The sequence below is a fragment of the Narcine bancroftii genome, chromosome 4, assembly GCF_036971445.1.
Source record: "Narcine bancroftii isolate sNarBan1 chromosome 4, sNarBan1.hap1, whole genome shotgun sequence".
NCBI classification, from domain to species: domain Eukaryota; kingdom Metazoa; phylum Chordata; class Chondrichthyes; order Torpediniformes; family Narcinidae; genus Narcine; species Narcine bancroftii.
This window is the reverse complement of record NC_091472.1, coordinates 128,043,374-128,059,388: the sequence shown is the minus strand read 5'-3', so window position 1 is coordinate 128,059,388 and position 16,015 is coordinate 128,043,374. Positions and strand designations below refer to the sequence as shown.

Below are 16,015 nucleotides of genomic sequence, written 5' to 3'. Positions count from 1 at the left end.
ACTACCCTCAGAAAAACAATCAGATAAATTTTTTATTCCCTTCTTTTCCCATTGTTTCAAAGTGGCATTAGAGACCGTAAAAGGAACAAGTTGATTATTATATAATGGCAATCTTCCAGAATATATATTTTTAAGTCCGAATTTTTTAAGTTTACTTGTCCATAAATTCAATAAATGTTTCAATATTGGCACATCATAAGTTCGTAATAAATTTTTATTCCATCGAAACAAAAACTCATGAGGAAATTTTTCTAAAATAACCGCCATTTCTATCTTTACCCAACTAGGTGGGTCGTCCATATTCATTAATGCACAAAGAAATTTGAATTGAGCTGCTTCATAATAATGCTGAAAATTCGGTTATCTTAAACCTCCAAATTGAAAATCCCACATCAATTTTCTCATTGCTACTCTCGGAAATTTTCCCTTCCATAAGAATTCTCTAATCGCTTTATATAAATCCTTAAAAAAACTTTAAAAAACAAAATAAGGAATTGATTGAAATAAATATTGTATTCTAGGAAAAATATTCATTTTTATGGTATTAATCCTCCCTAGTAAACCCAAAGGTAGATCCCTCCACCTAATCAAATCTAATTTAATCCTTTTTATTAAAGGAAAATAATTAATTGAATATAATTCTTGAAATTCCGTATTAACATTAATTCCTAAATATTTAATTTGTGTAGTTCACTTCAAATTTGTAATATTTTTATATACTGAATAATCACCTTTACAAATTGGTAAAATTTCACTTTTAGCTCAATTTACTTTGTAACCAGATAATTGGCCATAAATTTCTAAACATTCTTGAATTGCAGGTAAAGAAATATCCGGATCCACCAAATATAATAAAACATCATCAGCAAATAAATTAATCTTATATTCCTCATTCAGAACTCTCATACCTTTAACATTTTCATTTTGACGTATTAATTGTGCTAAAGGTTCAATAACTATAACAAATAAAGCAGGTGACAATGGACATCCTTGTCTAGTAGATCTTGTCAAACTAAAAGAGAATGCTAAATGGTTAATATTAGAACTTAACAATAAAAAGAATTTCCTTTCAAGTGTAAGAGTTGAAAAGTTTACTGGTATCAAGTGGATTGGAGAAATGAAGACATTTTGTAGTTTTTCAAACTAAAGCATGACTACTAAAAAGTAGAATTAAATTACTAATTCTATTAATGTTGCAGTTGCATTTTTTGGAGAGTGTGATCACAATTACGAATTAAATATGAATTTTTCCAAGAATTGAGGCCAAATTTGACGTTCTTATTTTCTTTTAACCCTACTTTATCATCTTATTGTAGAAAAAAAATTTAAATAACCAATTCGCTTAGCATGCCAGATCATCAGAGATGTTCTCCTTCTTCAAACATGGCTTCCTCTCTACCACCATCAACTTGGACCTCACCCACATATTTTCCATTACCTGCATTTCTGCCCTAGCCCCCTCTGCCCCTGTGCGCAATAAGGACAGGATTGCCCTTGTCCCCATCTACCACCCCTCCAACCTCCACATTCAACATATCTTCCTCCACCATTTCTGCCACCTACTCTGTTATCTTACCACAAGGTACGTTTCCCTTTCCTCCTCCTCCATCTTCCGCAGGGACCACTCCCTCTGTGACTCCCTTGTCCACTCCTCCCTCCCCACCAATCATTCCCTTGGTGCCTACACCTATGAGCACAGGAGATGCTCCTTCGCCATGATTTGGGCCCCAAACAGTCCTTCTAAGTGAAGCAACATTTGTGGTCTCCTCTACATCAGAGAGACTGGGTGCAGACTGGAAGATCGCTTTGTGGAGTGCTTTGGCTCTGTCTGCCACAATAGTGTGGATCACCCTTTTCAATTTCCCATTCCTTTCCTTTGCTGATATGTCTGTCCATGGTCTTGTGCTCTGTCAGACTTCATCCTCCCTCGGGGCACCCTTTAACCAGATGGCATTAATCTAAACTCTTGTAGCTTCTCTCCTACCCTGTTCCCCTCCACCGGCACCCAGTTCTGTCTCTCTCTTTCTTCCCTTCCTGACTGTCTCACAGAACCAAAATCAATTCTCTCCTCTCTTCTTAGCATTAAAAAATTAACATCTTTTGTGGGCCTGGATGACTCTCTCAGCCAGCCTTGCCTTCATTCTTCATAAATTCCTTTTCTTTGCTTATTCCTTGAGGAAGAGCTCAGGCCAGAAACACCAGTAATACTGTGCCCTCCGTAATATTTGGGTCAAAGTCACAATTTTTTTTCCCTCCACAGTGCTCAAACAATCCATTGTGATTAAAGAGCACATCCAGATTTTATTTTATTTTTTATTTTTTTTTAAATATTTTTGCACTGAGTAATATCAATAACAACATCCACAAATGATCCTCATCAATATATACATAATGACATTTTTTCTTTCACCACCCCTTCCTCTCTCTCTCCCCTTCCCCACCCCTCATCAAAAATCAATAAATGATAAAACAAAGAAATAAGAAAAAAAATCATTTAGTCTACTTTCACCTATTTAAATCTTATCATCCAGATTTTATTAAAGGTTATTTGTATACATTTTGGTTTGACCATGTAGAAATTACAATACTTTTTATCCATAGTTCCCCCATTTCAGGGCACCATAATGTTTGGGACATTTGGCTTCACAGTTATTTTTGATTACTCTGGTATGTTTAAAGGCTTCATTTGGTGCAGGTGTAAGAGAGCTAGGCTTGCTTCTAAGCTTTTGATCACCTTTGGAGCCTGCTGCTGCCATTTTTCAACACGAGGACCAGAATTGTGCCAATGAATGTCAAACAAGCCATTATAAGAGTGAAACACAAGAATAAAACAGGAAGTGATGTCACCCAAACCGTAGCATTGCCAAAATCAGCTATTTGGAACATCATGAAGAAGAAAGAGTGTACTGGTGACTCAGTAATTGTAAAGGGACTGGTAGGCCAAGGAATATTTCCACTGCTGATGACAGAAAAATTCTCATCTTAATGTAGAAAAATCCCAAAACATGTTTCTGAACAGATCAGAAACACTCTTCAGGACGCAGCTGTGGATGTGTCAATGACTACTGTCCGCAAAAAACTTCATGAACAGAAATACAGAAGCTGTACTGCAACATGCAAACCACTAGTTAACCACTGAAACAGATGGTTTATAAATCACAGACGAAGCAGACATTGCATGCAAAGGATATGTAACAAAGTACTAAACGTGACTGCTTTAATAAACATACTATTGCAATGTCCCAAGTATTATGGTCCCCTGAAATGAGGGGATCCTGTATTTAAATAGTGCTGTAATTTCTAAATGGCCAAACCAAAATGTACACAAATAACCTTGACTAAAATCTGGAATGTGCACTTTAATTACATGTGAATTGTTTGATTACAAATTTAAAAATGGAGCCGAGGGGGAAAAAAAGTCTTTTTTTCAAACATTATAGAGGGCACTGTACATCATTACCTCCTGTGGATGCTGCGAGACCAGCTGAGTTCCTCCTGCATTTCTGTGTGCTTTTACTACAATCACAGCTTCTGCAGACTTTCATGTTTCACAGCCTTAAATTACTGCTTGCAGTATGTATCCACTACAGAAAATACATTTCAAAATGCAAAATATTTTGTTACATGAAAAATTCCTAGGTTTTTCGTACCCAGTTAGTTCACTTAATAATCCAAATTTCTGCATCACATGCTCCAAACTTTGTTTTGTGCCATGTCTTAAATTCTTTTTGCTCTTTATTGACTCTCATCCTCAGAATATTAAAAGTGGTCAAAAGCACCTTGCCATGTTATGGTGCCCTGATTGATAAAAATCAAAGCTGTTCAATGTACTCAGCAGATCAAATAGCACATGGAGAAAGTGAAAATTAATGTTTCCAGTCATTAACCCCTTTAATAGTTCCAATTAAAGGTTACTGCCCTGAAACAATAGCTACTTTTCTTACTGGTCTTATAGTAGGAAAATGGATCAGCTCATGATTAAATGGCGGGGCACACTCCATGGGCTGAATACCCTATTTATACTCCTATGGCTTATGGCCTTATAGGTTCTTGATATCTGTTTTAAGTATTTCTGGGGTTTTTTTGTTCTTATTCTACAGATCTCCAACATTTTCTAGTTATTTACAAAAGAGGAATAGTGCAGTTGCTTTGGTTTTAATCCATACATCTACTAACTTGAAAAGACTGTGACGTTGAGACAGATGAAGGATAAATAGGCAAATATGATTTATAATGATATCCATTTTTTTTGTTTGTAGGTAATATTCAAATTTTTCTTCAACCCGCAAACAGAAAGAAATCGTGAGATTGTGCATCGATCTGAGCTACTGCTCTGGCAACTTTTAAAGACTCCTGTGGATGAAATTGGGAAGGAGATTCAAAGGGAAGTTTGTCTTGCCATTAGGTAAGTGAATGCTTAATGGTATCAATTGACATTGTTTTATGATTAGGTTATTTTCATGTTGGATGAAAGATGTAGGAATTCTAGAAAATTGGTTGATTCATTGTATAGAAAGGCAAAAGTATAAAGGCCATTCTGAGTGTTTTGAAGCTGTTTGTATTTCACTGTAAAAAAAGAGGTATGTAGTTTCTGAAGAAATTATTCTGCAAGACTGTGGGCTTTCGTAAAATCACCCAAGGAAGAATAATTTCTAATTCAAAATGACTAATGCTTTGCATGGTTAGTATTCAGGAAGAAACTCAAGGGTGTTGCATATGAAATGGTGTTTAGTTGGGATGATAGAGCTTGCAGCAAGGAATGCCATCATCATATCTTGGATTAAGAAGGAAAAGCTGTCATGCCACTGAATAAATTTGACTAAGAAGAATATCAAAGAATCAGCAATTTCAGTTGGCATGCAGGAGCGGTGAAATACATAGGATCAAGATTGATAGTAACATGGAAAATTTATATAAGCTCAACTACCCCCCCCCCATGCTGAAAAAGATTAAAGATGACTTAATAAGATGGAGGGATGTGCTCATCACTTTAATGGGAAGGGTTAACTGTATAAAGATGAAGGTGATGCCAGGTCTCCAATACCTCTTCCAGTCTTTGCTAGTTCCATTGCCACAATCTTTTTAAGGCACTGAAAGGGAAAGTACCCAGAATAGACATGAAAAAACTGAAATGGGGCTACAGCTTGGGAGTTTAAGGTTGCCTGCTTTTAAGAAATATTATCTAGCAGTTCAGTTGAGGTTTGTTGCATCCTTCTTTGAGGAGGGGGAGCCACCCACTTGCGTGCAATTGTGGAGAGGACAGTGAAGGATTTCATATACAAATTGGATGCCAAATTAATAGCAAAAAAAAAGGATAACCCCATATTGAAACATCTGATTAAAAAGTGGCATGAGATCAATTGGAGAGAAAGAGGAAATATCATCAAAGGTGCCAACTGACTCAATGAATTGATGCCCATGAACATGGGCAATAAAATCCTGGAAATTTGGTATCGGCAGGGGATCTGATATATTGAGGACTGCTGCGAAGGGAGACAGCTTATATCCTTCAAGCAGCTAAAGGATAAATATGATTTGTCTTATGGGACCTTTCATTGTTTCCTCCAGTTAAGATCATTTCTATGGGATAGGTGGGGGCCTACAATGCCCTAGTAAGATTGAAGGGTTACTTTGACTGGGAAACACACCCAAATTTATTTCAAGAATGCATTCGGTACTCCAAGGTGAAAACCCCAAGTAGGGCTACACTGATCAAGAGAAAGATGGGAGTCAGACCTGGACATCACAATTGACGAGAGATGTTGGTCGGATTGGTGTAGAGACAGTGTGACAACAGTTATCTCTAGATACAGACTGGTTCAATACAACTTTCTGCACTAGCTCTACCTCACACCACAAAAGATTCACAAGGCAAAACCAGAGGTGCTGGAGATGGGCTTCAAGTGTGGAGTGGAGCAGGGAACATTCATTCATGCAGCCTGGTCCTGCGCAAAGGTAGCCCCATTTTGGCAGGATTTGGCTTACGTACTAACCAGAATAATGAAGTTAGCCTTTCCACCGAGCTTTGTATCTGCTGGGGAACGTTATGGACATAAGCTACAAATTAACCAAATTTTAAATTCAATTCATATTTATTGCTTTGTCCATAGCAAAAAAAAATGTATTATGATGAGCTGGAAATCTGACTCCCCTCTTCTTGTGAGTAAGTGGATTACTGAGATGCATAACTATATTCCCATGGAAAAAATTGCATATAATTTTAGAAACCGATGCAACACCTTTGTTAAAATTTGGCAGCCATATCTGATGTACATGGGGGCACAGCTGTAGCCGCACCCCAATAAAAACACTTGTAGAGATTTACCAGTAGATAGATTAATAAAAGTAATTATACAAGGGGGCGGCTCCACAGCCTCTATGGCACTTACTGGAAGCGCCGACACCACATCCAGCCTTTTTTTCTCCTCTCTTTTTGTTTACTCTGTCTTTCCATTTTCTTTGGGTGGTGAGAAGGGAATGGGAGGGGAAGAAACAGTACATGTATGTAGATTGCTGGGAAATATATAGTCAGTGATGTTATCTCCTTGTTTATTGATGGAAAATGAAAAATAAAGTATTTCCAAAAAAAATAAGGGAAAGCTGATGCTGGTTTCTTAAAAGCAGATCATTACTTAGTAAATGCAACTATTACCCCGGTAATCCATTCGTCCTGCATGAGTACTCCTGAAACTCTGACAGCATTCTAATTTGCACATCAGCAGTGAGACTCTGGATGTCTGACAATTTTCATGGTGGTAGAGGTATCTTTTAAAGATTGTCCATTACTTGACATATTGGAGAGATGCACACTTAAAGCAAGGTTTACTGCGAAAGTCTGTGTCTTCAGACGTGGATTTAGGAAAAAATAATAAAGCAACTTAATTTTTGAGAAAATGCTCATAAAGTGAACAGCTTAGACTCCTCAATATGACTCATAAATAAATCAAGAAATAGATGTTTATAAAAATATGCCTGAATTTATTTCTATATTTTTGATGCAAATCCGGTGAAGAAGAAATAAAATGAACTAACAAATGTTAATTTCCTGTCTGCACTCAGCACTGTCACATTTAATTTTTTTTAAATTTAGACATTTAGCACGGTACTGGCCCTTAAAACCCATGAGCCTGTGCTGCTCAATTACACCCAATTGACCTACAACATATAGAAGGGTGGGAGGAAACCCACATAGATACGAGGAGAATATACAAACTTCTTGTAGACTGTGCCAGATTTGAACCCGGGTCGCTAGCACTGTTACAGCGTGGCACTAACCACTGCGTTAACTGTGCTACCCATTTTATCCAACCAATCTTCAAAATAATATGAACATGAGTTATTAGGAAAATATTATTCTGAATCTGTGATATTTGACATTATTTTACTCAGTGGAAATCGATGTTAATGATGTTTCTAGGATATCTTGCAGCAGCAACATTTTTGGGATATCACACTTGACAAAATATTTTTAATTGTAATTTAATTTTGTGCTTAAAAGCTAATGTGTTTTGGCATGGCATAAGGCATGTTAAGATTGTTCTTGCAAAAATTAGATGGTCCTTTCCTGTCCTTCAGATAATTACGCTTAATATTTCTATTAAGAGAGTGAAACATGAAAGTCTGCGGATGCTGTGATTGTAGTAAAAACATACCAAAATGCTGGAGGAACTCAGCTGGTCTTTTCAGGGTCCATAAAAAGCAAAGATGTTTTGCCAATGTTTTGGGCCTGAGCCCTTCTTCCTGGAATAAACAGAATAAGCCAGAAGCAGGAAATCTCAAAGTCTCAGAATTCAGACCAACAAAAGATGGTCATTGTATATGATAATGGACAAGGTAAGAATTAGTCACGTTTGTGCAAATGGAGACGAGGGAAAGGGTCAGAGACAGAGCTGGGGGAAGAGGAAGAGGGAAGATGTGAGGGGGGTTAAACAAAAGCTAGTGAAGTCGATATTAATGCCATCTGGTTGAAGGGTGCACAGTCAGAAGATGAGGTGTTGTTCCTCCAATTTGTGGGTGGTCTCATTCTGGCAGTGCATGAGACCATGGACAGATGTGTCAGTAAGGGAATGGGATGGGGAATTGAAATGGGTAGCTACTGGGAGATCCATGCTATTGTGGTAGACAGAACGATCTCCCAGTCTGTGTCCATCCTTGTGAAAGTAGAGGAGACCACAACTAGAGCACCGGATGCAGTCGATGGCCCCTGCAGATTCACAAGTGAAATGTTGCTTCACTTGAAAGGACTATTTGAGGGAGGAGATGTGGTTGCAAGTGGAACATCTGTGGTAATGGGAAGGGAGGGAGGAGTGGATAAGAGAGTCACAGAGGCAGAGGTCCCTATGGAAGGGAGAGGTAATGGGAAGGTAATGGGAAGGGAGGGAGGAGTGGATAAGAAAGTCACAGAGGGAGAGGTCCCTATGTATGTCTAGTGGTAGGATCATGTAGTAGGTGGTGGAAATGGCGAAAGAGGATACGTTGGATGCAGAAGCTGGTGGAATGGTAGGTGAGGAATCCTGTCCTTATTATGAATGGGGGCAGATGAGGCCAGGGCAGAAATGCAGTTAATGGAGGAAATGTGGGTGAGTGCCGAGTTGATGGTGGTAGAGAGAAAGCCACATTGTTTGAAGAAGGAGGACATCCCTGATGATCTGGCATGGAACTCCTCATCCTGGGTGCAGGTGTGACAGAGATGGAGAAATTGCGAGAATGGAATGAAATCCTTACAGGGCATAGGGTGGAAGGGATGTATTTAGGTAGCTGTGGGAGTTGGTGGGTTTCTAGAGAATGTCTGTTGAGAGTTTGTCTCCTGAGATGGAGTCAGAGAGATCAAGGAAAGGGAGAGTGTTGCTAGAGATGGACCAAGTGAACTTGAAGTCAGGGTGGAAGCTGGTAGCAAAGTGGATGAAGTCAACAACCTCATCATGGGTACATGAGGCAGCACTGAAGTTGTCATCGATATAGTGGAAGAAGAGTTGAGGGGTTTCGTCTGTATTGATTTTTAGCATGGATTGCTCCACTTAGTACCTATGACAGCTCCTTATATCTGGAGAAAGAGGGATGAGCCAATTATTGGTGAGGACAAGTTCTGCCAGCCAGAGGAGAGTAGTGGTGGAGAGGGATTGGTTGGGACTGTTGTCCAGAAAGAAATGAAGGACTTTGGGGTCTTCAGTGTAGGAGTTGGAGATACATAGGGATTGAATGTCCATGGTAAACATGAAGCAATCGAGTTCAGGGAACTGGAAGATGTGGAAGTGATGAAGGGCAGGTAAAGTGTGCTGGATGTAGGTGAGGAGAAACTGGACTAAGGGAGACAAAATAGAATTGAGGTAAGCAGAGACCAATTCGCTGGGGCAGGAGCATGTGGAAATGATGGGTCTGCCAGGACAATTAGGTTTGTGGGTAGGAGGTAGAAATGGATGGTGCGGGGTTGAGAAACAATAAGGTTGGAGACCATGCCAGGGAGGTGTTTGGAAGTGATGAGTTCAGAGATAGTGCTTGATACAGTGGGGTGGGGTCATGTTGGAGGGGTAAGTGAGAGGAGGTGTCTGAGAGTTGTCGTCTGAAGTCAGCCAGATAGAGGTCAATGTGCCAAACCACAACAGTGGCACCCTTGTTTGCTGGTTTGATGGTGAGGTTCAGTTGGTGTGGAGAGAGTGGAGGGCCAGCATTTTGAGGGAATAAGATTGGAATGAGTGAAGGGATTAATAACTTGATATGGTTGATGTCATGGCAGCTGTTGGAATTATAAAGGTCCTGAGCAGGAAGAAGACTGGTACGAGGTGTCCAGGAGGAGGAAGAAGATTTAAAGTGTGAGAAGGGATCCTTAGTAGGGGAATGAAGAATTATGGTTGTAGAAGTAGGCATGGAGAGGGAGCCAATGGAAGAAGAGTTCAGCATCAAGGCATGTATGGAACTTGTTGAGGTGTGGGCAAAGGGAGATGAAGTTGAGGCCTCTACTGAGGACAGAGCATTCAGTCTTAGAGAGGGAAGGCCAGAGGGGTTAGTGAAGACCAGGCATGGGTTAGCATCAGACATGTCCTCCTTCAAACAACATGGCTTTCCCTCTACCACCATTAATTCAGCACTTACCTGCATATCCTCCATTATTCAGACATCTGCCCTGGCGCCCTCTGCCCCCATGCACAACAAGGACAGGATTCCTTGTCCTCACTTGTCACCCCAGCAGCCTCCGCATCCAACACATCCTCCTTTGCCATTTCCCCTCTCCTCTCTGCCTTCGGCAGGGACTGCTCCCTCCGTGACTCCCCTGTCCTCTCTTCACTCTCCACCAATCGTCCCCATGGGACCTAACCCTGTGACCACAGGAGATGCTCCACTTGTGCCCACATCTTCTCCCTCACCACCATTTGGGGCCCCATACAGTTCTTCCAAGTGAAGCAACATTTCACTTATGAATCTGCAGGGCTCATCTACTGCATCTGGTGCTCCAGTTGTGGTCTCCTCTATATTGGAGAGTCAGAACGCAGACTGGGAAATAGCTTTGTTGAGCACCTCGGCTTTGTCTTCCACAATAGCGTGGATCTCCCAGTGGCCACCCATTTCAATTCCCTGTCCTATTCCCTTGCTGACATGTCTGTCCATGGTCTCATGTACTACTGGACTGAGACCACCCGCAAATTGGAGGAACAGCACCTCATCTTCCGACTGCACACCCTCCAAGAGGATGGCATTAATATCAACTTCTCTGGCTTTCATTAAAACCACCTCCCCACCCTCCACCCCCCCCCCCCTCCACCCCCCCCCCTCCCCACACACACACACACACTTTCCCTATCCTTGGTCTCTCTCCCTTTTCCCTGTCTCCTTTAGCAAACATGATAAAATCTTACCTTGTCCCTTATCATATCCAGTTATCGCCTTTTGTTGGCTGAATTCCTCCCCCACCCAGCATTGTCTGTATTTTGAGATTTCCTGTTTCTGGCTCATTCTGATTATTTGATTATTCCTTGTAGAAAGGCTCAGACCTGAAACATCAGCAATATATCTTTGCTTATTATGGATGCTGAAAAGTCCACCTGAGTTCCTCCAGCATTTTGGTGTGTTTTTGTTAATATTTGAAATAATATTTTACAATGGTCCTCTATTGCATCATGTATAAAGGACGTAAATGATGCAATACCAAAGAGCAAAATAATCAGATCTGATGCTGTTGTCGTAATAAAATAGAAATGTAATATTGCGCAAAATTTCCTTTAATCTTCTGTGAAGTAGACAAAGATTATTCATTAGCATTGCCCAGCACCGCAGCAGTCAGAGAAAGCGAAGCAAAAGAGAGTCCCCTCAGAATCCACAAACTGAGTGTTTGTGGATTTGCTTCCAGTGCTCTCTCAGCCTCTGCAGCTGCACAAGACGATTCAAACCTTCAGCAACCAAACCCAGATCCACACCTCTGACATGCCCAGGGTTCTTCGGGAGACCTTCTTTCCCTCAGTACCCTCTTGGATCCTGGTTCCGATACCTGGTTCCCATGAGTCAAGTTCCAGCAGCCTTCAGTCTGATGTGCGTCCTTCGACCGCAAGAGGCATCAGCCTGTGTGAGTGTCTCAGCCACTGAACCCTCTCTGTTCCGTGTCCTGTATGGGTCATCTATGTTTCTTCTCAATGAGAGGTGTTCTCCCCATTACTTGTGCCCTGTGCCAGTCTGCTGTTTCCCTGGAGTCTGCCACTCCTCGAGACTTCTGCTGAACACATGTGCCGCCATCTTGGCCCCAGAACCTGCGATTGCAGGATTTTAAAATGAAGCTCCATTTGCTCCATTAGCAGGTTGTTTAAAACCTGTAGAAAGCCATCAGCATTAGGACTGGGCATTATGACCCTTTAGCGGAGTACTGTGTGTTCACTCCCCACTGTCCTTGGGTCCACAACAGCAGTAGCTCTGCCATTACAGCAGCTCCAGCAGGGCCGCCATTTCTCATTCTCCACATAATATGCTTAACAAATAACAAATAAAAGAATACAATAATTCTGAAACCAGTGCTTGTTTCAAAAACACCAGTTCTGGTACAAATTTATTCTTTATTCATGCAAATAGGAAGCTTTTAAAAATATGTCTGTTGTTTCTGTTGGAGTGAGGGGAAGGGTGGCAAAATTAAGGAGCCCTGATTGATGAGGAATATTGAAGGTCACAAAGGAAAAGGTAGATGTCAGGTATAAGCAACAGGATACATGGGAGATAAGGAACGTAAAAGTAGATTTAAGGAAATTAAGAAGTGACCATGAAATATCCCCAGCAGGTAAGATGAAAGAGAGTCCCATAAGATTCTATAACTACATTAAGAATAAAAATGCAGTGAGTGAGGGAGTAGGCCCCCTTCAGATCAACTTGGTAATCCATGAATGGAGCATTTGCAAATCAGTATGATCTTAAATTAATACTTCTTGTCAGTATTTACCAAGGTGAAGGACATGAAATCCAATGAGTTCGGGATGGAATATTGTTGTTCTGAAGCATATCAACATTGTGAAGGAGAGATGTTAGTCCTGAAATACATAAAGTTGGATACGTTTCCAGAGCCTGACTAGAACTTGTTACGGGGAGAAAGAGAGGAGATTGCTGGGTTCCTGACAGAAAGTTTCTTAGCCACAGATGAAGTACTGTGAGAGTAGGGATAGATAAGCCAGGGAGTTCCAGACTGGTGTACCTTATGTCATTGCTGGACAGGTTTTTTGGAAGGGATACTACAGGTTGGTTGCAGAACGTTGAGTACTGTCACGTTGAGCACTTGCGCACTCAGGGCAGTGTGCTTAGTCTGCTCCTGTTCATGTTATTGATCCACGACTGCATCGCCAGATCCAGCTGCAATAGGGTCATCAAGTTTGCAGGTGACACAACTATAGTTGGCCTCATCAGCAACAACGATGAGTCGCATTGCAGAGAAGAGGTTGAAAGCCTCATGATATGGTGCAAGATGAACAACCTGTGTCTCAATGTGGACAAGATGAAGAAGATGAGAACCAGGAACGACTATCCTCCACTACGCATCAATAACTCTGTAGTGGAGAGCATCAAGTTCCTTAGAGTTCACTGAACTAGTGACCTATTATAGACTCACAACATCTCCTCACTTATCAGGAAGGCGCAACAATGACTGCACATCCTGAGAAGACTGATGCGGCAAGGCTACCGGCCACCATTATGTCAACATTCTACAGGAGCTCTAATGAGAGTGTTGTGGCCGCTGCATCACAGTGTTGTACGGTTGCTGCAGAGAAATGGATTGTAGGTCAATCCATAGGACCATAAGAGTGGCAGGGCAGATCATTAAACTCTTTCTTCCCCCCCAGCCCACACCTTCTCCTCTCACCTCCCCTTCTCAAAATCAATATGATTACCGGATTGTTGTCGGAAGAGGGTGCACAAAATCATTGAGGACCCCTTCTACCTTGCACATAGCATCTTTCAGCTGCTCCTGGTGGGGAAGAGGTATAGCAATATCAGAGCCAGCACCACCAGGCTGAGGAACAGCTTCTTCCCACAGGCAAGGAGAATGCTGAATGACCAATGGAACTGCTCATACTAACCATCTGAGACTCGTATTTATGAATCCAAATCTGTCTATTTATTTATTTGTACATATGAATATTTATCGTGCATATATTTATCTGTATGGGTGTTATGTCTGGTTATTTGTCTGCATGTTTTGCACAGAGGACCAGAGAACACTGTTTCATCAGGCTGTACTTATGCAATCAGATGACAATAAACTTGACCAGGACTGATTAAAGATGATCAACATGGCTTTGCATGTGGGGAAACACACCATATGAATTTTATTTTTTTTTTTAGAGGTGACCAAAAAAATTGATTAGGGCAGGGCAATAGACATTGCATGCATGGAATTTAGCAAAGTATATAAAAGGGTCTCATCCAATGAGATGATACGGAGCATAAGAACACGTGGGATACCGAGTGAGCTGGTTAATTTGATACGTAACTGGCTTGGTAATAGAAGGGTGAGGGTGGTATGAGAGGAAGGTTTTCAGATTGGGAGGTCTATGTGCTATAGGGATCAATCCTGTATGTTTCACTGTTTGTCATGTATATTCACAATTTGAATAACAATGTGCATGATATGATTAGTAAGATTGTACCTGACATTAAAATTTGAGGTATTGTGAACAGTGAAGAAGCAGCCATTCTCAACTTTTTCTTTGGCTATGACCCCCTTACGACTCTACTCAGTTGATGGCCCCCTTCCCTATGAAGCAGTCAAGTTTTGGTTTCTTCTGTTCTTCTCTCTTTCTATATTTATGTTATGGGAGGCGAAAAGAAGAGAAGGTTTTTACTTAAATGTGCTGAGGGCCCCCGTTGAGAATGGCTGGTCTAACTTATAACAGATTACTGATCAACTGGGAAAGTAATGGAGGAGTGGCAAATGGAATTTAACTCAAAAGTGTGAAGTGATGCTTTCCTTTGTAGGTTAAATCAGAGCAGGAATGATTGGACCTCAGAAAGTGTTGTTGAACAGAGTAATACAGGTACACCCCAATTTATGACTATAATTGGGATATAATTATCAATCGTATTTCGAAATGGACTTGAGTCAGAACTGCATGGCGTACTGAAGTCTTAAAGCAATTTTTTTTAATCAAATCTTTTTTCATCGTAGATTTGACGATAACTTAAAGCTTCTTGAATTTTTCAATCAACCTTGGCAAATCTTTCCATATTCTGGTCAATGTTTATTTTTTTAGTGAGCGTCCCAAGGTCCAAAGGCTAAGTGTGGCCATCTTGATTCCTGTGCGCATGCACGAGTCTTCGGTTGGCGAATGCCTGGTGGGTTCATGTTATTGAATTTGTGCCTTTAACTCTCGCACATTCACCAAACGAACTAAAATGTGAACCCAACGTGCATACTCTAACTGAACTCCAATACACGTACCTAATGTGAATGCGCACAGGAATCAAGATGACTGTGCCCAGCCTATGGACCCCAGGACGGCGACTAACAAGGTAAGTATGCGCATTATTGCTCTAACATGCCCTGTATCCCTGTTATATTTTGTCAAATACAACATAAACTGCATAAATTTTATATTTTTTCTTATTTAAAAAAAAAATTGGTCATGTGTACGGATGGATGTAAGTCGCATAGGTGGCAAGTCGGGGAGTACCTGTAAATACATAATTCTTTGAAAGTGGCAGCACAGGCAGTCAAGATGGTGAAGAAGGTGTATTGCATGCTTGCCTTCATTAGCAAAGGCATTGAGTAACAAGGTTAGGACAGCACTTTACATCTATTTCAAACTTTAGTTAATCTTCACTTGGAGTATTGTGTGCAGTTCTGGTTGCTAGACTACAGGAAAGGTAGAGAGTCCAGGAAAGATTCACATGAAATGTTCAAAGTTCATATTTATTGTCAGAGCACATGCACAACATCACATACAGTCATGAGATTCTTTTTCATGTGGGCCAGGCAGAGTTCTACTTGTCGGTAATATAAACTGTACTCAAGAAAGATATGTACACAAAAGAGAGAAATGTAAACAAAGAAGGTAATGTAAATAAACTGTGCAAATACAGAAAAAAAATGTTCCGTAATAAATGATGTGCAAAGTAAGAGTCCTTAAACGAGTCTCTGATTGAGTTTGTTTAGGCATCTGATGGTTGAGGGGTAGCAACTGTTCCTAAAACTGGTGGTATGAGTCTTTCAGCACCTATACCTCTTTCCTGATGGGAACAGTGAGAACAGATGGTCATTGATGATTGAAACTAGCCTCTCAATATGCTTCATCATTTTGGATGTGAGTGCCACTGGTTGATTGTCATTTAGGCAGGTTACCACACTCTTCTTGAGCACCTGTACAATTGAGGCCTGTTTGAAACAGGTGGGTACCACGGCCTGACAGAGTGAGATGTTGAAGCTATCCATGAAAACATTGGCCAGTTGGTCAGCATAGGTTTTCAATACGTGGCTGGGTACTCGGTACAGACCAGATGTTTTCCTTGGTTTCACTGCCCTGAAGACAGCCTATCCTTCATTTTCAGTTACTGA

General features: G+C 40.8%; 1 protein-coding gene across 9 annotated transcripts in view; it reads left to right on the top strand.

Moving 5' to 3' along the window:
* LOC138761137 (probable E3 ubiquitin-protein ligase HECTD4) overlaps nucleotides 1-16,015 on the top strand; it is a 322,279-nt gene that overhangs the window by 135,564 nt on the left and 170,700 nt on the right. For all 9 annotated transcript variants that reach the window (XM_069932802.1, XM_069932800.1, XM_069932806.1 and 6 more), the window contains exon 13: nucleotides 4,260-4,405. In XM_069932802.1, coding sequence (XP_069788903.1) covers nucleotides 4,260-4,405 — 146 coding nt within the window. The remainder of the gene's footprint in view (nucleotides 1-4,259; nucleotides 4,406-16,015) is intronic.